At 38.8% G+C, this 24,036-nt stretch overlaps 1 protein-coding gene across 4 annotated transcripts; it reads right to left on the minus strand.

Moving 5' to 3' along the window:
- Positions 1-2,112: 2,112 nt before the first annotated feature.
- Positions 2,113-19,203, minus strand: LOC129111573 (voltage-dependent L-type calcium channel subunit beta-4-like). 4 transcript variants are annotated; one of them, XM_054623570.1, is made up of 15 exons: positions 18,983-19,203; positions 17,413-17,496; positions 12,213-12,278; positions 12,108-12,158; positions 11,840-11,962; positions 11,583-11,710; positions 9,018-9,094; positions 8,531-8,550; positions 7,021-7,101; positions 5,666-5,724; positions 5,198-5,307; positions 4,861-5,012; positions 3,530-3,625; positions 2,846-3,031; positions 2,113-2,373 (listed from the first exon to the last, which is right to left on the minus strand). In XM_054623570.1, the coding sequence occupies exons 1-15, from the start codon at positions 19,043-19,045 to the stop codon at positions 2,113-2,115; spliced, it is 1,557 nt and encodes a 518-aa protein (XP_054479545.1). In that variant the 5' UTR covers positions 19,046-19,203. The 4 variants fall into 4 exon arrangements, with proteins under 4 accessions (XP_054479545.1, XP_054479544.1, XP_054479541.1 ...); XM_054623569.1 differs by having other exon boundaries at positions 12,108-12,149; positions 12,201-12,278; XM_054623566.1 differs by adding an exon at positions 15,386-15,457 and having other exon boundaries at positions 12,108-12,278.
- Between the last annotated feature and the right edge of the window lie 4,833 nt (positions 19,204-24,036).

Raw genomic sequence — 24,036 nt, forward strand, 5'->3', positions numbered from 1 at the left:
TGCTTACTCTCAAAAAAGGGGAGGAGGGACGACTGTGAGGACGGACTACGAAGTACGGAAGACCTTTGCCCTGTGATTACAAGACAAGAAAAGAAAGTGCTCTTTTTAATTTGATGTTCTATTTAGCCAAATGTGTTATTCATTTAAAGATTGTTTTAAGGCTTAAATTAAAATATGCCAGACAGAACAGCTTATCTGGAGATAAAATCATTCATTTGATATCTTAAAGTAATAAGATATGTACAGTGTATTATGATAATGACAACAAGTCTTAAAAGCTGTCTCTCTGCTTCCACACAGAGTACCATGAGGATCGGGTTAAGTCTTGTTATCTTTAATCAACCTTTTTGAGAGGCTGTTTGACAATTGTTTCAGTTCACTTTACCTTTAAAATAACTCAGAATGAATAGAAACTCTTATCATCATGGCGACTCTTTGTTATGAGTCATGCAATCTACAAAACTCTTCTTTCAGAATGATATAAACCAAAACTTTACATTTTCTGTTGAGCTGATTCAGTGTACTGAGCTACAAACCGCAGGGATCCAGAGATATCATTTTTCTGTAATCTGGGCCATCTTTTTCTTTTCTTTTCTGTTTTTTTTTTATTCTTTTTTTGGAGAGATGTGCCCTGTACTTCTACAAACATCAACTTGCTTACAGTAGGGTTCTATTTTACGTTTGGAGGGAACATGCTCTGCAGTCAGGACAACATGCCAGCTACACAGAGAATGAACATGATGCAACCGATTCCTGCCGCGTCACATTTTTAATGCTTTAATCCCCTAAAACAACAGGGAGGAACTTCAATGGCTATGAACCAATCGCATGACTTAACCACCATCTGTACTTTTTGTTTTAAATGTTACACGACTTTGATTTCAATGCTAATAAATGAAAAAACGGCCTGTAGTTTCAGCAGCAGATGATCTTTTCGGTCTATCAAACTTAAAAAAAACAAAAACTGTTCCCAGTTTTATTCTCCACGCCGGCAGGGCCAAAAATATCAAAGAGAACATCCCAAACGGCTCAAAAGCTTCTCACAGCAGTGTTTTTATGCTGGTCCACACCTAAACTACATCAAACGGCATCTCAAGTAGTATTTTGCTATTGTCTTTCACTATCCTATCTGACAGACTGTCACAGCTATCGCCACCTCTACCTCTCTAAGTGCTAGCTGTTAACAGCAGAAGCAGTATTGCCTTCCTCCTGCAGTGCGACTGAGATCTGATCCCAGCACCATCAGAATCTGCTCCGCTCATGACGGTGAGGGTCTTCACCCAAATGAAATCCTAAAGCTATGCTACAGAAAAAGCTGGCCTTGCTCAAAGTGACTTTCAAATAGCAAAATAGTTTGGGAATGTGAAGCACCAGTTTTTCCAAAACTAGCAGCCAGATATCATCTGCACGACCCCACCCACCCCCACCCCGCACGCGAGCCCGCCACCAACGCCGTTCCACACAATCAGGTGATTTAGAAAATTGGACCTCTGTATCTACACCTCATTATAAGAGAATCCAGAATGCTAGGTACAAAATATCAATGAAGTGGATGCGGAGGTTGATCAACTATCAGCATGCAGGAAGCTAAATGGAGAGAGGATCTATACATGGCCCCGGGGTTTGGGTCAGCAGCCTTCAGCAGTCTGTGTGCAGCGGACTTCCCCTCAGACCTGGTGCGATGTCCCAGGGCACTTAGGGGCCCAAACACCATCACCGTCTGACCGCTATCCATAATTAGCTCGCTGACACGGGCAGCGAGCACAATCTGCGCTGCACGTCTGCTGAGCTTTGTGTTAGTACAATCCCAAAAAGGTCCCAGTGACATAAAGTAAAGGAATTCTTTAAACAGCATTAGTTAACGTTGGCGTCCTGAACCTCTTGACTACTCGCGCTGTTGATTGACGGGAGGTCACCCTGGCAGCTGGATTAAAAACAAACACCTGAACGTGATTTTTGTTGGACTTTTAAAGAGAGAAATAAGCCAGGTAGACAAAACAAATTAACGCAAACCGAAACAAAAAGGTACAATTTGGGACCGTCTTGGCTCTGGTGCAGCGTTTATTTTGTAATCTGGGCCGTTTTGGGCCCCGGGTGGTGACAGAAGAGGGCTCAGAGCCGGTGCCGGGAGTCATGGCTGTAGCTGCCCGGTGAACTGCGATTGCGATGTGGCTTGTATGCATCCTGATAGGGGTCCTGGTAGTCCTGGTAGGGGTCCTGCTGCTCTCGGCTGTGCTGTGAGCCAGAAGACATGCGGTTGCGTCCCTTGTGCGCCCGCTCGTTGTGGTAGTTCTCGTCTGATGTCATCAGGTTGCGCCGTTCGTTCGGGGTGGAGTGGTCTCCCGTGTGGTTGCTCTGTCGCATTCTTTGGCTCTGCTAATCACATGGACAGACAAAGGACACAAGTGAGGCTGGAGACAACAGGACTTAACAGAAAACAGACTAGAGATCGATGCACAGTACTTCTGCCTCTTGACATCATTCCTTTCCACTAATTCAGGTATAGCTAATTATTTGGCAAGATGAAATTAAAGGCACTACAGTTATGCTCATTTTGAGGCAAACCAGCAACACAGCTATACTTTTTTTTAGGATTAAATTACAGAGATAACCAGCAACAGAGATTATAGCAAAAGTAACGTGTCCTTTGGTTAAAGTAAAATTCATAGAATTCCCATGAAATTGAAAATAACATCCTGTTCCTTACATTTGATGACATTCCTAGCAACAAAGCAGGAATGACTTACGTTTGGCATTGAACAAAATAATTCCTGATACCCTGGTTTCCTCTATAACCTTTATCAAACATGCCCATAAGGGCCCCTGAGGACTAGCGGCTGTGTACCTGCAGTCCAGAGATGCTGGTGGGGTAGGGGGTGAGGGTGGTGGGGCCCAGGTTGCGTCCCAGCAGGGGGTTCAGGGGGGTCGCCATCGAGGTGTGGGTCGCCTTCCAGTAGGCCTCGAGGTATTCGGCGAGATGCTCGCAGGCGTCCTCCAGCTGGTTCTCGTCCAGGATGATGTCAAACATTTCCTGTTTGCAGCAGATGGTCAGAGGGAGGGAAGGTATGAAGCTACGTATATGATCTCCACACTGACATTGTATGTGAGGGTCCTGTCGTGTTACTATTATTAAATATTAGTGTTGTACTGTACATTAATAAGTTAGTGTAAACATACAACGGGAATAAAGAGAAAAAAATAAATAAAATATAGGATTAAGGAGCTAGTTGATTGGATTGAGTGACTAGATACCTGCTGTGATTGGTTGAAACAATGCGATCTTAAGTCACATTTTGTTTTTACAATAAATAAATATGAAATAAATGGAAGTGAAAGGAAAACTTTCAGTCGCTGTAAGGAACATCCCATTAAAACCTGGTTTTATGCTTAATATGTCGGATTCTCATTCGAGCTCAAGAGGCGTTTGTCAGAAAAATACTTAGCAGTTATTTATTTATTTTAACATTAAACACAGAAGAAGTAGGAGGCCAACAAGCCATGATAAGCCAGTACAAAAGAATCCACTTACCGGAGGACACTGGGCCAATTTGTCAGCTGCCACAAGCTGGACGTTCAGGTGTTTGCTCTGGGACTTCCCTCTGGACTTGACTAACCTCTGCAGGACCTGGACGACAGGGTAGGAGAGTACACGATGCTCCAGTTACACTGAACCGAAACATTCACAGCATTGAATGATCTCGTTTCAGGTCACCCAGTACTCTCATCATCACATGACCAGGGAACAAATAAAGGGATTCTAGTACCAAGGAGAGACATTTTTTATAAGTGACACATTAAACAACGGAGGATGTTATTGAGAGTGCAGAAAGTCATGTTTGTCTTCATAAATGAGGAACATTTTTCATGTTTATTCATCATTTATCCAGTCAATCTTTATCTTTTATGGACTATAGATCTGAAATAAAGTAAGTAAAAATGTGCTTTTGGTCGTGGACTGGTCTTACTGGTCAGAATCAGGGCTGTAGGACACTGAGATCATATCCGTCTGGACAACCTTAACAGTCTACATTTAAAAACTACACTTTTTTAAGTATTTCTTAAAAAAATGAGGTTCTTTCGAATATTGCAGCTTCCTTTTTGTCCGTAGAATGGTCAGTTTTCCTGGTCAGCTGTAGCAAAACAAGCATGCTACTTCATGCTAGAGAGGTGTGGTGTAAAAACAAGTGTGAAAGTCACCTGACCAGGATGTGACAGCATTTAAACGAGTGCACAGTTGAAGACACATTTCACTGCTTTGTGCGGTAGTATACGGGAGCTTCTCCGTGTGAGCATGTGAGTGTATTCGGCCTCCTCACCCGGACAAATACTCTGGTCATGGCTGAAGTCCCGGTGTATAGAGGTAAGTGATGTAGACAAACTCTCCCATGCAAAGATGCCGTGGTGCAGATTTGAGCCTCCACTGAAGCCTTGCATGTTAGGCAGTGGCTTTAAGGTACAGTATTTCATGCTGTATTTTTTAAGGGAACATTGTGTTTGTGCTGCCACACCAGTGGAGGGTAGACATCATCCTAACATGGAGACCGTTACCTTTAACATGTCTAGGGGTTCTTGTTGTTTGTCTCCATCAACTGACTCTGTAGGACAGTAGCTGTGGAGATTATATCACATCTTTACATTTTCTTATGCCCAGCTTTATTTAGTCCAGGCTTGACATTACACTTAGGCTGATTAGTCCGATAGATAAAATAGGTTTGTAACCAGATACAAACGAAATTAAACCAGCTGTTCATTTAGTATTTTCCGTCAATAATCAATTCCAGGTAAACCTGCCACTGACTTTGTCACAAAGAGTTAAACTGATCTGATCATGTTCGACTATGTCCTCCCCACACTCAGTACCTTTGGCGAGGAGACTTTAACATGAACTATTATGGGGGCCAGGGAGGTCTTGAGGAGCTGGGCTGGGTGGTTGATGGTGTCAGCGTCCAGCACCACCAGCTGCAGGGAGCGGGCCAACTCAAAGATCCTCTCGATTTCACTTTGCACCTCAGCTGATGAGACAAAAAGACAGAACAAATCTAGACATTTGCACAGTAAACAATGGAAATAACTGATTTGCTACTCATTAAAAAAAATACTTAAAGCTTTCTAGAGGTTCTTTTGACTTCACCGTTCCACATTATCATCTTTTTTTATTGTCATTTGTTTTAAACTAGTTCCAGCTCCAGTTTCTCACCTAAGCTGGAGCGAGTGTTGGATCTCTCAATGATGGCCCTCTTACTGGGGTTGTTGAGAACAGACCTCTTGGCTAATGATATATCTGCCGTGACTCGTGTGATAGATATCCTGTGAAATGGTGAGACAGAGACAGAATAAACGTTTTTTTAACCGAAAACAACATGTCAACAAAAGGAACAAAATAAATCACAATACTCGGTGATGCATGCTGTCAAGTAGGCTACATATTACTACATAATAAAATAGTTTTCTCCCATAACATTCATCTTCATGTTGAACAAATACATCATAGTCTCTTGCTCTTTTCTAAATATCTGCTATTTCACATATTTCTGCAGATTCCTCTTGGAATGATTAGCTGATTTTATGTAAGTTTGACAGAATATGTGAGCTTTGATGACAATTGATTTCCTTTGCTTCCTAAGGAGATGTAAATGTAACAACTTAACTGTCACATTTGTCTTACCTCCCATCAAATCTGTGCTTGAGGAAGTCGAACAGTGCTTTCTGCATCATGTCAGTAACCTGCATAGAAAAAAAGGAGAGTTTGGAAAAAGACATAAAAAAGTAATTGTTTTGAATTGGTTCTTGTTATTTCTGTGGTTACTGGGTTGTTAAAGGATTATAATATTTTACATGACTGTATTAGAATTTTTTTTCATGACTTTATATTCACATTTCTGTTTAATTCAGATTCTGTGGCTTATTGTTTCTGTCTTTGTCTTTAATGTATTGTTTTTGCTGCCAATCTTGGCCAGAATAATATTGAAAAGAGGTTAAAAAAAGGTGAAATAAAACTTGGCAGTGTATCTAGCTGTTCAACCCTGGCTCTTCCTGTATGAACACGTGCCAACCCTCCCAATTATTCCAGGATAATCCTGTTTTTTCATTGCCCTTTACCGGTTTTCTCCTGGGGTCAGATTTCTGAATGAAATGAATGAAAACTGATGAATTGTATTTTATGCCAGAGGTTCACACATAATTACACCAGAGGAGCAGATTATTCTGTATTAATTCTGAATTAAAAGTAAAATATAAGTACTTAACATAAAAATGCTGTTCCAGTGTACTTATTTTTGTTATTTTCATTATTTAAAGGTGACTAGAAAGCAGAAACAAAGCCTCTGCAACTCAATTTTTTTGCTAAAATTAGGATGCAGGAAATCTGCACTAATCACTATTTATTTATCAACAATAAATCTTGTGTGTGCAGTTCCCCTCAGCTCTATGGAGCATTTCAGAGTCTATCAGCTCATTGTTTTGGTTTTATAAGCCAAAAATTTACTGTTTTGATATTTAGTTGAAGCTCCTCTTCCACAGTCCGCATCTTGATCGTCTTCCAAGTTTAAACAAACCTACATCTAACCCTCCTCCAACACCATGACATCTATAGTACTGGATAGCGTTCCTCATATTTTTACTGCATTCATTGTATCAAACACATTTCTAAACAGAAGTAGAAGCACTGAGTCCGTTAAAGGCCCAAATCTGCCAATCACACAACATATTTCCAACATAACCTTCTTGGTCTCCTCGTTAGTCTGGCTGCAATCTGGATGTTACGTGGGCGCTGACACACTCACAATTAAGTGCGCCAACAGGGAGCTATTTTTGGGGACTCAGGGAAAGACGTACAGGATTCATCTCCGCTCAGTAATCTTGTCCTTTTCGCACTGGTAAACATCACATTTAATAATCTGTGTTTTGTGGGTGTCATTCGGTGGCGATGAATCATCGCTATATTTAGTGTTTGAACAAACGGCCGTTAAAACAGTGACATAAGTGAAAGGATATTTTAGATTTTTCTGATCGGCAGCTCACCTCGTAACCCTTAAGCGAGGGTCCCACCAGCACTACAGGCCTCATAGAGGGGACCACGTCATACGGGGGGATGTGCTCCGTCTGTTAACACAAACACAGTTTAATCAGCAGCAGTGGATTCATCACAAAACAGACTATGGACCAAAAAATAACGTTTTCATTAAAGGCAGCTGTAATGGACTGCTGAGTCAGCTGACCTTGGATAACAATCACATGTGTTAAATGGTGTACTGTCACGTTGAGGTGTAGCAAATAATATTGTAAATTGACGTAATATAATAAACACAAAATGTGAATATATTGATGTGATTCATTCCTGCAAAATGTCAGAATATTTTGACTATAGCACTTTCCCCGATAACGTAGCACATTAGTATATTATATATACATTATAAGGTACTTAATTTACAGATTTTTAGATTTTCAACACATTTAAAAAACAAGTTACTACATTTGGACAGACCAATACATTTTTATTATTTAATGCATGGATGGATGGATGTGATGGCTCCTCTGGCCAATTAACACAATACCAGACCAAGAATCACGATAACAAGAAGCACCACGACACTGTACCATGCCAAAGTGGTAATACTAGATATTATGTACTTATACTGGCTATTTATAACTTACCGAATACCTAATGTGAAGTTTAATCACTACTGGATATTTATTGTTGAAATGCTAAAATAATAATGTTGAATACCACTAAACTCATAACACTGAAATATTGTATTTAACCTGTATAATCGGGTCTGAATTATACTCTTTGAAAATTAAAACACTTAACATTATGACTTAACTAATTAAGTTTAAGGTTTGTAATTTTCATTTTGAATTAAATCTAGTTTGACCAACTATACTTTTTTCATCTTGACTTTTATTTCCAGAACCAAAATTGACTAACTGAATGAGCAAATTGAATATCTAGTTTTTCGTGTTTTTACTTATCTTTGAACCGAGCCAGGCAAGATGTATTCCCTCCCCAGTTCCAGTCTTGATGTTAAGCTAAGCTAACAGGTTTCTGGCTTTAACTTAGCGTACAGAAATGAGAGTGGTATCGATCTTCCCCTCTCACTCTTGGCAAGAAAGTTAACAAGTGAATTTCCCTGAATGTGGAACTATTCCTCCAATGATTATACATAACATTTCTGTCCGTTATCCTCTACACTTTGGCTGACAGCCACCAAAAACACCATCTAATATATATTAATGTTAAAAAGTAGTGTAAAATACCTACTGCTTACCTTTGATCAAAAGTAATAAGATCAAAAGTAACATGTAGAAAGAAATTTGCAGTTATTAGAGTTGGCACTAAGGTACTTTGGCATCACATGAATGGTGATGACTTGGCACTTTATACTTCAGTAGGGCTGAAGTATTATGTGCGCTAGGATGTGACATGAGGTTGTTCCTTCCTGTTACTGTTACTGGTTCCTGTCATTTTAAGATGGCAGCAACAAGCGTATAGTGGATGGTGAATGAGTGGGTTTTACCGTCACCAACTTACCACTTTCTGTTTCTGCTTTCCTGTAGAAGGGGAGAGAAGACTGTCGTCAGTAGCTGCTGCTAGAGGAGGCGCCGCCATAATATCTCAGAAACGTTCAAACGTGTTTCACATTAGGCAACTTTTCATCATAATTCTTGGAAAAGGAAACCTAGCAAGGATAACCGGCATGATAAACATGTACAGAGTATTTCTATTGTCCTAAGGTTATATTCACAAAGCCACATGAGTGCAGGGGGGGTTCATAGTCTTGTCGTTGGGTTCACACTGTGGTTAGCCCCAGTCTCAGAACGCCTGCAGTCCTCAACTGGAGGAAGAGGAGGATCATGGGAAAATGTACCAACATATCTACGCAGTGAACTTATACTCTATGCAGAGACATGGGAAGGGTTTAGAGTCTTATTCTCTCTATGTTGTTGTGGTTCAGGAAGCTTGGCTCTAAGCTGGCAGCTGGCCATTAACAGCCCTCTCCCCTGTCCGATGTCCTCACCTGCCGAGGATATTAGGGGCCGGATAGAGGCAGAAACCTCATCCTCTACACTGGAAGAAGAGTTCCCTCCAGACTTACTGGAAAAGACAAGAGGGGATAAAGAAAGACAGAAGCACACCATGGTATTAATGTGGAAAACGAAGAAAGAAAAGGATTAAACTGATCATTTACTGCAGAGGAAAAGTGCAAAAACATGGGAGAAAAATATTGAAACACATATTAAGTATTTAGTTATAATGTTTGTGTTGCAGGATTCAATAGATCACTATTAAGTTAAAACATATGGTTCTTTCAAGTTCTGCCAGTAAATATAAGCTATAAAATGCAAAACGTTAACGTCTAATTCAATGTAATTATAATTTTTTGGGGTGATAACATCTTCCACTTTGCATAACAAATTGTAGATTCAACACAGGCAATAAATCCACCAATGTCAGCAGTCCACGGCCATAAAAGTACAGTTATATTCACATTAATACTGATTTCCAACATTTGAAGTCTTTCAGTTTGTAATTAAGGAGTATCCTGCATGGTCCACGTGTATGTATGAGACCTGGGTTTGCTTTACACGGGATGAGGAAATGTGAGCAGCATGCAGTGAAAAGGCCAAATGTATGTAAGGCTGAGTTCCATACAGAAGTTGGAGGTCTGAAGTTAAGTTTAAATACCCAATTGGATGATGAAAAAGAACAAAATACCAACTTCATTAACATAACTATTTGTTGTTTGCTAAATTTCTTTTAACAGCTGCACACAGTAACCAATATTTACCTATATGTAATGTTTTTTCGTATTTGTAAGTAAAACGCAAATACCACTTAGTCCTACACAACATAAAGCATTAGTAAGCTAAATTATCAGTCCAGTAGACCTGGGGTGGGGGCTGCATCTTTGTATACCACATTAACAATCAATACCAAGTACATCGGTAGTGGATGAAACTGTTTTCATTCATTCATTCATTCAACTGGATAATTTCACACTAAAAGAAAATTTGAGAAGAAAATGATTCATTCAAAGAGCACTTTTCAAGATACTCAAAGACGCTTAAAATGACAAATTAGGTAAGTAAAAAAAGTGCAGAATATAGTAAAACACATTTCTATGCAACAGTGTGGATAATAGATATAAGAATAAATGTAGGGGAATTTTTTTTATCAAAAACAAGGAAATCTGATATAAAACTAACAAGCAGTCTTGTTTGTTTCCATCACTTCCTTCTGCATTTAACATTTTACTTTTCATCTGTAACTCCAAATTTGATCTTAAGGGGCTTTTCCATTTATCTATTTTTTGAATTTCAGACTTTCCAACACCTCTGGAAGGCAGCATATCTCACAAACGGCTACTGTTTTTCAGTTACAGTGAAGTGTAGTCCTGGTTAATGGGGGTCAAATGTCTCTCCTTGTCTGTGAGGCTCGGCGACAAAAAGCCACAGAAGCCGAGCTAGTGAGTGAAGCGCTGAAGCCCTCCAGTCTGGTAAGGTTAGTATTAAACTCAACAGCAAGGATTGAGGAAGTGCGCGTGAGTTACTGTACAAACTCTGGATGACAGAACCTTCGAGACATATTACACGTTTAAACTCTGATGGGACCGCTAATTACAGCTATTGGAGGTGTTTCACTTGTACAGTCGTCATGAGTAGAAGTCTTGGAGAAAGTAGTTATGAGTCAGGAGCAGACCTGGGTCAAAGTAAAATTTAAAATAAGTCATATTGAGATTAAACAGAGAGCTTAAACCTTTAACCACAGTAGTACTGGGCAGAATCTATGCTACTGTATCTGATTGTATTTAATTGTCTGTATCGGTCTGAACCAGGTCTGCTTAGGAGCTGTAAGGACAGCAGAATAGAGCCTCCATAGTGTTGTCTCACAAATATCAGAATATCAAATAATCTGCTTTTAAAAAGTATGTAGTATGTAAAGTGTAGAATGTACAAGGTCAACTAATCAGTGGCTGTTGACTATTTTCTGTATCAGACAGTCAAAACACGGATGGAGTCACATGATGATAGAAAAACGTTATCATAAAGCAAAGTAATGAGATAAAGTGATGATATACATGTAAAACCAAAAGCTGCAGTAAAGAGCAACGCTGGCATTCAGTAGATGAACATAAAGGTAAAAACATAAAGCTTCAGGATTGAGATTAAAATCAAAACAATGAAAGGAATGGTTGGATGATATTTATGACCAACTGTGGAGGGTCATAGAGGGTCAAGTTTAGCTGTTTAGCTTATATTTGAAGGCCGCTTTTAAGCAAACAAAGTAAAATTGTGTCTCTTTGCAAGAGAAAAGAAAACTAATTTCGTCTTTTATCTTCCCTGATTGTTGTTTGTCACATATAAACTGTTAACCAATTCCTTATTTTGGAATTTATCAAAGTTATTACACAGCTTAAGTGTCTTTTATGGTTTGTTGTAACACATTACCAATAATTAAAAGAAATAATGCACAATAATTACTTCTAGTGCTTATTTTTTGTGTTAAGATTAACTGTTGTGTGGCCATATAATGCTAGTTTATGGGACAAACAGTGAGACGGGTGTGTTTCTCTGTTACTTACCCTTGGACACGTCCTCTCTTTTGCTCCTGCTGGAGCCTGATGTTCTCGAGCTTCAGAGGGCTGGGGATGAAGCCGATCTCACAGCCCTCCTTCACTAACCGACCGATCCACCAGTCATTGTTGAACTTCTGAACGCCATAAGATAAAAGAGGAGGAGTAAAAGCACAAGGGAAATATTTTAGATCAAATGAAAAAAACACATGCACATTGCAGTGTATAGAGCGGGTGTCATATTTAATAAAGAAGTACACACGTACCTCTTTTATGTGGAGGAAATCCTTGCCGTCAAAGGAGATGGCTGTGGCCGGTACTGGAACATCCTCATCCAGTGCGCCACAATAGCTGACGTTGGTCCTCACAGCAAACGCCACAGGTTTAGTCTGTTGGATGGAAACACACAGTGAGTGATAAAGAAGACACATGTGCACCTACTCAAAATATCTATCAGCCAGTTCTCATTAGTATTTCCTGCAAAAACATTAACTAGCAGCAGAATGATTTGGCTAAGTGTCCCAGGTCGGCCACCTTGGCTCTCTCCAGTTGAATGGTGGCCTGCTGCTCCCTCTCCTGGCGGCTCTGTCCCGGTCCTTGGCTCTGGCTTGGGCTCTGGCTCTGGACCTGGGCCTGCACCTCCCGCTCCTCCTCCAGAGAGACATCTGAGTCTGATGGTCTGCTAGTGTATGAATCAGCTGAGCCCTGCAAAAAGTAAGCACATAGTAGTGTTACGGGAACTGTATAGCTGGGACAAAAACTCCTAATAGGGTCAAATCAGTGAGACTACGTTCAAATATCAAGGACTTTAAAGTTGGGAAAGGTTTGGACACAATTGTCTGTCTGAAAAGACAAAAGCACACACGCTCTTAGGTTATAAAAGCAGGATGTACTGTAGCTTCATCCCAGCAAAGCACAACGAGGTCCACTTAAGAAAAAAGCTTCTTTATGGGACAATTGACTTGAGTTAAGTTTCGGGCGGCTTTGGCACTCTGAATGCAGAACAGGTGAAATGGATGATGTAGAAAAGAGCCGACTTGCCAGCAGCATCTCAGACAAAGTGGAATTTCTATTCCTGTGCTGTCAGCAGTTTGTGTGACCACACGCGGCCAATCTCACACATCCAGACAATTCTGGATAGTGACGACTTGGATCGCTGCTCTCCCGGAAAGAGACAGACCGGATTCTGCATCTTTTGGGCCAGGATGTTTCATTTTTCTTTCACTTCCATCGTGAAACCTGACACTGACACACACAGTGCAGAATATCAACGCCTTGTCCTTATTTTCCAAACATTACCTCGTACATAATCACTCAAGATTTATGTGTGTGGCAACATCAATGTCCTGGTTTCTGACGATTATATGTAAGTCTATTTCCACCAGGAAAAAGGGAAAAAATGAATGATAAAAAATAAAACTATGCATGGCAATTCAGAATGAAGTCAATTTTGGCTTTATATTTGGAGAAATCTAAGTATTTCACCAACATGTTCAGGTACACTGAGAAGCAAAACCGCAGATTTCATTAACAGCTTTAAATGCCAGAAAGTTGGATTCTTATCGTTGCTGTTGCTTTAACAAAGTCAATATATGGATATATTGGAATAAGTTTAACTCCTTTCAAGATACTTTGTAAGCCTTTTAAAACTAAATGAAAGGTGAATCCTGGCAAACTGTTGTCTAGATTGATCATGTAACCTAAAAAAAATCAGATCATCAGAACAAAGACATCGATGTCAAGCATTCACAGTATTATAGCAGCAGGAATAGAAGGACACAATCTGTAAAATAATGAACTTTTATCATTCAATTACATATCTCTGCATTATCCTATACCATTTTGGCCAACAAGAGAGGCAGTCTTGTGTCTTGTTTAGATTTTTTGTTTTGTTTCCTTTCTATCCATTTTCTTGTACACTGTTAGCTGTTTTTTTAAATCACTATAGAGCTTTGAGAAATGCTGGACCTGCAGTAGTCCATCCTGCCACTCAGCGAGAATTCCAGTAATGCAACATTTTTTTTTTTTTTTTGCTGGGACATGACTGGACCAAGTGCTTCCTTCTGCTGTGTTAATCTAAACAATCAGCCACTAATGATGATTCAATTAAGGGAGACCATTAGTCTCAAGAAGATCAATCAAGCTAGTCATTCCAGCTAAGCACTTTTTTTTTTTTTTTTTTTTTTTTTTTTTTTTTTTTTTTACAAGCTAGCAGAAGCGAGGTCTGACTTCAGCACCCTCCTCTGCATCCTGTCCATCCAATCACAAAGTGGCACATTTGGGAAACTTGAATGGGATTTTGTACAATATCCAAGAATGAACAAATTACTGTGTGAAAGATTCATCACTCTAAATAGGTAAAAACGTAAAATGCTTCTTTGTTGGACTAACGTTTTTATCAAAGGGACGTTCCAACAATTTCACACATCAATATCAGTCTACTAGTCATGAGAAGAACTGCTGGTGTGTGGAAACTGTTTTATGGCTCCTGTGGCTCTGGAGGAGCTTTGTTAAGTCCAATTAAATAAACCCTGATGATGTCACTGTGATGTCATCAGGGTTATCTAAGCTCAAGATGATTTTTTTTTTAACAAAAGGACTGCATGACAAACTGGGAATGTAGATTTAGAAAGATGTTGATTTTTGCCAGGCAGGAAGGGTCTAATGGAAAATGATACTTAGTTGCATTATGGGAATTGTAGGAGCCTAAGTTTTTAAGGTTTAATCCATACTTAAGACTCAAAGTGAGGACATCTTGGCCTCTGCTGCTTCTTCTTTTTACAATACGCCTCTCGCAGGTTCACCAACTTCGTGGAAACGTAACACTGCTGCTAGACTACTAATTTTACACTAACAAATATGATTCATAAATACAACAGATTCCCGTTTGTGATATCACATACACACGCACACATGGACCAATAAAAAGTGTTCAAATTACCCTCCAATTCGTAATGGGTTTTTTTTCCCCAAGAACATTTTGCCTCCATTTTTATAAACCTTTAAATTCAACACTAACAACGCTTTCTGAACATCGTTTCGTGCATCTGTGTGGGAGCTTTGAGGTTGCATTGTGGCATCCGAGCTACTATCCAATGGAGTAGCTTCAGCATGTGACTCATCAACATCAGAATCCACTTAATGACATCACGATGCATGTTCCTCCGAGCCTCGGCACAGCCTATACATCACGCAGTCGCAGGGTCAGGTAAAAAAAAAGAAATACTGAGCTGCATTCTTTTTTTTTTTTTTTTTTTTTTTTTTTTTTTTAGGTGATAAATGCAGAAATGTGACAAATGAGAATGTATCACTTGATATGGCCATATAAAAGGCCCTCAGGGGAGAAGTGGGTGATTAACATCTTTCCATCCTCCTCTTTGAATCACTGCTCGGTCCATCTCTGAGAGCTACAGAGTGTGATGAACACTAAATGGCTTCTCCTGGCTCTGGTGGTCTCCTGACGTCTGTTCTTACAGCCTTATAGGCTGATATAAGCCAAATACACGGCACATAAAGCACACATCACACGCACATACAGATAGAGAGACAAACATACAGAACTGTGTGAATGTCACACGTCAGAAGCCATCTGCCTAATGTGCACCCCCCCTTCACACACGCCACCAACACCCACCCACCCAACCCCCTTCCAGCCAAGCATAGCCCACGATCACGCTACACTGTACCGTTGGCTTACCCATCAAAGGCCTCTTATGTGTGTGTGTGTGTGTGTGTGCACAGCCGAGCTACTTTCATCAATAAACACACAGCAAGAGAGCACAAAAAGCAGATTCACACATCCAAGCACTCACCGCCTCCGAGTCTTCAAATCCATGCAGGTACAAATTGTCATACATGGAGGTTTGATATTCCAACGAGCGCCTCTAGAAGAATGAGGGGGAAAAAATGAGAGTGGAGGCGAAGGAGGAAGGAGGGGGCACCACAGAGAAAAAAAAAAAAGGATGGATGGGGGATGACGACAATCCCTTCTCTCCACAGCAGAGAAGAATAATATATTTAAAAAAATCTCCCCTCCCGTTGGATCACGCCTGGTCCTCCGGAGGCCCGTCGCTTGATGGATGCAGCTTCTCCCTGATCTCACAGTGCTGCTGGCTGGCTCACATTATAGGATGGAGAGGCTCTCCCTGGAGGTAGCCCAATCCTGGCATTTCATTTCATCTGGCTTCCACACACACACACACACACACACACACACGCTCACACACACCTACACGGACACACACATATACATATACACAACGAGCAGCAGAGGCGGCGGCAGCAGCAGCAGCAGCGGGAGCAGCAGAGCAGTGGATCCTTCCTCAATATCCAAGCCTGATGACAGAGCTAATGTGCAAGGAGCTGATTGGCTGGCTGGCTGTCCACTCAGCTTGGATGAGCGCTCTCCTTGATTTTTTTTTTTTTTTTTTTTTTTTTTTTTGTGCGGGGAGGCAGCGGGGATCGGGGGAGGGGGATGGGGGAGTAAAAGAGGGGAACAGCATCCTCCATTTCCCTGTTAAAGCTCATCCTCACTCAGCTTATTTATTCTCCAGAGAGAGCAGATAAATACATTGAACCTGTTCTGGTAATACAAGGAGGTCGAATTCATTTATACAGTGGGTCCATGTATTTAAAAAAGAAAATGGCAGTTTATCTCTACTTTAGAATCAAATCTTGAGTTAAATGTTTATTCTACTAAAGTAAAAAAAATTTTTTAAAAAGTGTAAGCAAATGGTCCAGGGGCCAATATTTTAAAAATACCAAGACCAAATTGCACCTGACCCTTTTTGTTTTATTATTTGTATTTTTAATATTTCATTTATTCAGGTTAACTATTGTGGTAGAGAAATACTGACACTTTCACAGTGCTGGGTATCAAACCTTTTTACATTATCCACTATCCAAAGCTGGTATCAAAAAATCTGTGAGATTCTTATGCCTTTTTACTCATTCTTTAATCACATACTTCTTCATCTAATTCAGAATATATATTTATTTTAGGCTAGATTTCATTTAAGCTTTTTTTAAACTATTTTTTGGTAACTGAAAAACATATTTAAAAAAAGATATATAAATATTAACACCCAGTCCTAGTTCTTAATTAGTTTATAGCTGTAAAATAGTGTATCTTAACATCATGGAATCGGCCTGTAAATTTACCAAAGTGTGACTACCGTTTGGACACCAAGGTGACATTATAATAGCTTTTTTTTTTTTTTTCAAATCAGACCATCAGTCCAAAAAAATCATTTTTTGCTAGGTTAGCAACTCAAATATTTAATCAGCCAAATAACTCTATATTCAAATTTGTTTGTGGACACTTATCTATGCTGACACTTCTGGGTATCTTTCCTAAATCATCATAAAAGGGAATTACAAAATCTCCATTTGTGATGTTTCCCGTAAAGGGGGGTTAACTTAAAGGCTGGCGCTAAAAATGTGCATATGACTTCTAAAGCAAAAACCTTTTTATTTAAAAATATATATATTATATGTTTTTCTCCATTGTTGTAGAGTGAGGCCCATCTATCAAAGAGAAATCAGTGTAAGACAAATGTTTTTCACATTGCTACCTTCTGCTGGACGTAAATTACCGCCCCTCTGCAGTCGACAGCAATGTGCAGCAGGTCACCCCGTGGTTGTGTCGTGCACATGCCTTCTGATGCACACAGCTCTGAAACATGCTCACCTACACAGTGCTGCACAGCGCCACTGTTTAGTCACAAACTCCACAGGGTGCCTTGAACCATAAACAATGTGCAGAAGAGGTTAACTATAAGTGAGTGGGTTTATTTCTTCTTTTTTTTTACACCCGAGGCCTTTCTTTGCTTTTCAGTACCTGTCGGAGGATGAAACTGGTGGAGGTGGTGCTGCCATCAGACCTCTTGAGTCGGCTCCTCCTGGAATAAGTCCCTCGATTCACCTGAATGGAGAAAAAACGAGATCTAAACCAGCAGAAAACACTTTTTATCTACATGTCTCTGAGGTTTTACTCCACGAAACATCTGACACATTTGTGTGTTTGATATCATGTGAGTGAACTATTCAATAAAACCACATCAAGCTGTGACATTCATGCACATCCACTTTGAACATTGGGCTGCTCTTTTAAATGGTTTTGATATAATCTATACAATAACGTCTACTTTACAAGCACACATGTCATTTCAAATGCCACACAGAAAACACATGTAACATGACCAAATGTGGCTTCTACTGGATGTTTTTGCACTATATGTTTGCCTTTGTCTACTTACTTTTCTACCTACCTCGTGACTTTCTCTCTCTTTCCTTCTTTTTCTCTTCCAAAAGTCCAAATATAACCAGCAGAGTTAATCTCCAGGGAGCGAAATTAATTATCTGCCAGTGATTTGCCCCATTTATGTTGAAGTCTCCAGAGTAAATGACAATGTCACTGTTGGAAAGTAAACCTACTTCCCTGAATTTATAAAAAAAACGGGCCATTAATCTAGGTCACCATCTCTCTTCTGTCCCTCTAAATTCAAGCCAACAGCAAAAAGCCAAGAGGAGATATGAAAGATAAAGTTGGCCATGTTTATTAATACCCTGCTATTAATATCCGCCTGTAGCCTCCTATGATCAATCAAGCTGAGGAAAAATGATTTATCAGGTATCTAACTAGGGAAGAAACATTCCCTTCTCTTCATATACAGAACCATCATTATACACCTGAAACAACATTTAAATCCTTAAAGAAAACAAATGTAAATATTATGGCATATTTGGTTTTAAGTGTGGTACACCTTAAGAGCATTACATTTCAATAAAACGTCAACTGTGGGCTTTAAAAAGTATTTCAGCTGGATGAATATATGTTTAAAAAGATGAATGGTACAACATGGTGTTACTTCTAAAACAGCAGGTGGAATCATAAATTGCATTTCAAAGAAATATGTTCCAATTGAGGGACAAATATAGACTAAATCAAACATCTGGGAGCATTTAGTACTCAATAATAAGACTGTCTTAGTAATTGATTCAATCAATAACATAATAATTGATTATCATATTATCATATCTAGACTATGCCAGAGCCAATAAAGTATTTTAGAAAGAGTTTGTGCTACTATTTCTGCCATATCTAATACTCTAACAACACCATACACATTTATAACAACTGCAAATTAAAAAAAAAAATAATATAAATGTTACATATTTATCTCTGAAGATAACACATGCACTTACTTTTGGTGTTTTATAATGCATATAGTGTATTATTTAAATACCCTACACTTCACATGTATTTAATAAAGCTTTACAATTCCAATTTTACACCAATTTAAGAACAAAAGTTAGAACTATTTTAAGTGTAAAGGTCTATTTAAAAAAAAATAAAAAAATAAAAACCCAACTAATTAACGTAATGAAGCTTTAATTAACTAACTCACATGAAAGATGGGCGCTTGGATGCCCTCTCCAATCTTGTTCCGTATGTAGATGTGTCGGGACATTTCGGCCAGGACATCGGTCCAGAGTGCTGGCTGCTCCGGTCCGGTCCAGCGGAGGGGTGGCGGGTTCCGGGCTGCGTGCTCCAGCTTCACGCCACACAGCAGAACTGCTGCTTGTTTTCTCCTCCACCTGCCTTGAACCAGGTGTGTAGGTGTGTTGAGGCTGAAGCACAGTGCTGCCGCTAGAGCCACTCAACACCAGATGCCTGAGTGATGGACGGGACTATTTTGGATATCCGGGAGGGGGGGAGGGGCTAAAATGAGTGTCTAAAAGAGTCACAAGCATACTGAGGAATTATTTTAAGATCAATAAGATTTATTTATTTAAATGTAATTATAAACCTGTAATGTATTGAAATGATAAAAACCTTGATAAATGATAAATTATAAAAAACCTTGCCAACATTGACCAGCCCCCCCCCCCCCCCCCCCCATGTGGATATACTGTACATTTTTTATTTGTATTCTTATTTTTTATTTTATTCTATTTTTATTTTTATTTTATTGTATAATATGTTGTATTTATTATCTTTCAATTATCTGGATCAATAAAGGAATATAATAATAATTTAATAAGGTATAATGGTACAAGTCAGACTACACACATGTTTTGCTGTGACCAAGCCTCTGACCCCTTAGAATAAAAAAAATAATAATAAGGTATAATATAATATAATATAATATAATAAAAAATATAATGATATCAAGTGAGTCACAAAATAATTATCATTATTAATCATTATGTTAAAAAAAAATCATTATTAATCATTATGTGCTTAATATTACCACCAGAAAAAACATATTTGAATTATGCTTTTCCCTATCTCTTCCACTCTGAATGCTTCTAGTTCAGAAGTTGGCAATAAGCCCAAGCAAGTGTTGAGCCCTTACCACAGGTTTTCTATAAGAAATTGCAAAACTTACACTTCAATTAGTTGATGTAGTCCATTACTTATTTGACGTTATAGATATTTGTATTATTACAGCAAACATTTAGCTGATGTTTTACCCTAACCAGGATATTTATGAGAATGTCTTCTTCCCTCCATACATGCACAGTTATTCCTTTGCCACTATTAGACACACAAAGCATAAAAAAAGATGCATCCCCCATACTTAATAGTTGCCTTTAATCATATTTTTCACCAGACACACTGTTAGTGAGTGTTGTTGTTTCATTCAGTCAGTGTGGACTGAAGACAACATCTTTCTTTAGATCTTAGGAGCACTTAATGATTTAATTTCAGTTGCTAATAATGTTAGTAATAGAGTACAATCATACAGCATGACTGGACATGCTGCCCTTCTCTTTGCCCAGCAGATGGCAGCATTATCAAAGTAAAAGCACCAATAAGAGCAGCTGAGGAGGTTTTGAGGGCCCACTGTGTGCAGTGTGAGGTGTGTGGTCGATGCTGCAGGTCTAGAGGGGGATGTTGTTCTTTTATGGGCTGCATTAAGGTCCAGTCTCTGAATTGGGGCACACTTACTCACATTTTCAGGAAAAAAAACACCATTATTGGTATAGAACGTTTCTTCCGTGTCAAGAAGCTCTGCAGGAAGATGCGTTTCACATCTGCCTTTTAAGAAAAGCCATTTTTACCCCTGCCTTTTCTTTTTCAACCCTTCCGGTGGACGAGAATAACCTAAGAACATTTCATCAGTTCATCCATCCATCTCCACCACTTATTCATTCATCTGGGTCATTGAGTGCTCCACACCTGAGTGTCTCTGCACTCACCTGGCTGACGGAGCCTCAAAAATATCTTTGTTACTAAGCTTTAAACATCCATCTCCACCTGTTGAACCTGTGTACGTGGAGGAATGGTCCACATATAAACCACTTTGTTCCCCCGACTCTACATGAATCCCTTCAGACAGCCTCATGGTCCAGTAGAGGCATGTGATATTTGCAGTCCCAGCAGCTACGAATGGCATGGCAACAGCTCATCAAATAAATGAAAATGACCCACTTTGTTTCATGGACTTATTTCTTCAAGTGTTCAGAGACACTTTGATCAGACAAATCTTCTAAGAGAGGAAGTGGTGGATTAACTAACTTTAAAGTGGGAGGATTAAGTTGTTTTTCTCTTTTGCTGGCAGCAATGTCGGACAGTCGGCCCACCACTTTGGTCCAGGCTGAAGCAATTTATTATATCCATATACTTTTTTTAACAGAAATGGTAGAATTACGGTACAGCATTATGTTTAGGTGTGACGTTGAGAATAGATATAATTAGGATTTAGGTAAGGAAAAGAAAACACTAAATCCCAGGAGTCAAATTTGAAGGGGAACAGATGAAGGATTTTCTTGAGTGCATCTTCCATGTTATGTGTTATATTTATGGACTTTTGGTCCCATTTTATCCAGTTGCTAAATGGGAAGGAAAAGACATTCAGATGAATAAATAAATAAATAAATGCAAAAGTGACCCGGTGGTTTTACGGCAGATTAAACTCTCAGTGCTGCTCACGGAACAATAAACACTAAAGTGCAGTCTGCTCAGAACAACGATGTGAGAACTAACTGGTTTTAAAGTTCATGGAAAGCAGGATTTCCAAGAACTTTCACCGAGTTGGGGACCATTAATTTAACTTCTGTATCACCTCCTGCAGAAAAATCACCCAAATGCAGACATCTCTATATGTCCATGTGGGCTCCATGAGTGCCTGTGTGGGTTATGGGGCCAATTCTATAAACTGGGGATTTGCTGTGGGCTTGTGGGCAAATTTAAATAATAATAAATGAGTTATTTCTATTTACATTGCCGCTCCAATTCCAGCTGAACAACTAGTTATCTGATTCAAATAAATAAATAAATCACTTCACAGGTAACTTTGTTTTTATGTTCCATCTAAGGACTATTCAAGCTTACCTTCCCTCCACCAGGTGCTTCTATTGCTTCTATTATTCATCAGTTAAGGCCCACATGAAAAATAGAAACATAATCACCATATATAGAGGACAAAATGGTGGACCCCATGACTCATGCATGTCTTCTCTAAAAAAAAACATAAATTATTGAAGACATAAAGGAAGCAGAGAAGTAAAGTTACTAAAATAAAGCACCTTGCAAAGACAAAAAACAAATCCACCTTAAACAAGGCTGACTGGACGAAAAGGCTGTTTGCTATGAACTATACACCTTTTGGCCACTTTCTTTACTTCTCGATTAGGATTAATTTAGTTTTTTTCCCCAAAAATCTTTGATAGCTTTGGAAAATGCAATCAGAGGTATGGTAACTTTAAGTAATTTAGTATGATTTATATTGATTTTATACACCAAAAACATCCAAAAGTATGAATGCAAAGATTATTGAGAGAGTTAAAGCTACTGTGCAGGTGTGTAACATTTTTTTTAGAATTATTTTGACAAGATAGTGACTTGTTGTGGTGTAAAAAAAAAAACCTTTGCATTATTATTTTTAAGTTCGTTGTTAAGCTTTTAGAATGGATATCCATGATATTGGCACCAAAATTGATTTAATCATCTTTTCTTTTCTTTTTTTACAGTGTACATTATACAAAAATATAGAGTACCAAAAGTTCACAGTGTCCAAAAGGCAGTGTTAAGTCAAATTCACATCATATCATAATAGCAGAGGTGCATTTTTGGGAGCATAACAAATCAATTTAGGAATCCTTTGACGAAGGTCTTAAATACAAAACACAACCTTTTTTCTGTCAAAGCACAGGGTGACAATGCCCCTTTAAAAAAATGAATATTCTCATTGTCTAAACCAAATACATACAAACATATTTGTACAGTTTACACAAACATGTACTGTATATTCATTAAGGTGAGTCAGTTCATGCAGTCACTTGTTCACTAGCACCAAAAGGTGAACTCATATCAATCAGGGTTGTTGGTTTCATGCTACAAAACACTGCAGATGGTGAGAAACACCTGAATTCAGTACTTGGTATTTACAATTTAGGAACTCAAGATATGCAATATACATTTACAGTATGGAGTAACTTAAATATTAGCAATCCTGTATTGTTCAATGGGCCGACTTCTTTGAACTTTTTTTAGCAGTAGAACTTGTGAAGATGTTTTATTTATACGTGTCTGTTATTTCAGAATAAATCCCAAGACGTTTTCCTGTAAAGAACAAGATCATTTGTTGCTAAGAACAGAGATGTTGTGCAAATCAATTGGAGCACTTTAGTCAAATCTTTTGACAGTCAAGAATATCAAACATATGTGGAGAATAACAATAGGAATTATGAAGAAAACATGATTTAAATTAATTTACTTTGCATTGTTTCTTCCAGGATACTTCTTGGAAATGATTCTGAAATGACTGACCCCTAAAAAAAACAATGCAGAATTTGTAAATCAAAAGAAGCATGTTACACTCTTGCAAGCATAATGCCTTAATAATCCACAGAAATGTGAAATTTTACCAGTAATGTCACCTCGTACACATCACTTATAGACAGGCAGCCGTTCACACTCACATTCACATCTACGGGCAATTAACGTAAACTGTGAGAGGAAAATAATGTGTTCTCTCCGAATTGACACATTATTATTTGTATTCAGGAATGTAAAAAAAACCCAGTGTATTTGGGCAGCCATTGTTTCCCATATATTTCCATAAACTTTAAAAACAAAATGCAGACTGTGATCCTGGTGAGCTGGTTAATCCATCACATTGCTGAGTAACCTTTGTGTTGCATGGCACTGCAGCTGAGAAGTTTGTGTCTGATTTATGGTGAGAGGCTCAGAAAATAGCTGTATAATATATTTGGTGATTTATGAAACAATAACCTTAATGTAATAACATCCAGAAAATATGACCGTGACTGCCAAAAAAAACATGCCCCATATGTTTACAATATGACATAATTCAGTTTCAGCAGGTGCAGATACAAATACAGTGACACCTGTGAAAACACCTAAAATAATTCATAATATCTGCTGACAGACAAGTCAACAAACTTTTATGTTTTAATAATGTACAGTACAAAGTGAGGTTTGTCAGAAATG

This window comes from Anoplopoma fimbria, chromosome 22 (assembly GCF_027596085.1).
Source record: "Anoplopoma fimbria isolate UVic2021 breed Golden Eagle Sablefish chromosome 22, Afim_UVic_2022, whole genome shotgun sequence".
Classification (NCBI taxonomy): domain Eukaryota; kingdom Metazoa; phylum Chordata; class Actinopteri; order Perciformes; family Anoplopomatidae; genus Anoplopoma; species Anoplopoma fimbria.

Excerpts from the sequence above, each read along its gene's own strand:
- LOC129111573 (XM_054623566.1), bottom strand. The coding sequence starts at position 19,045 with ATGTCCCGACACATCTACATACGGAACAAGATTGGAGAGGGCATCCAA. Across the intron at positions 17,497-18,982 it reads TCCAAGCGCCCATCTTTCAT|GTGAATCGAGGGACTTATTC; the intron begins GTGAGTTAGTTA and ends TTCTCCATTCAG. Across the intron at positions 7,102-8,530 it reads GAAAGCAGAAACAGAAAGTG|ACGGAGCACATCCCCCCGTA; the intron begins GTAAGTTGGTGA and ends TTGTGTTAACAG.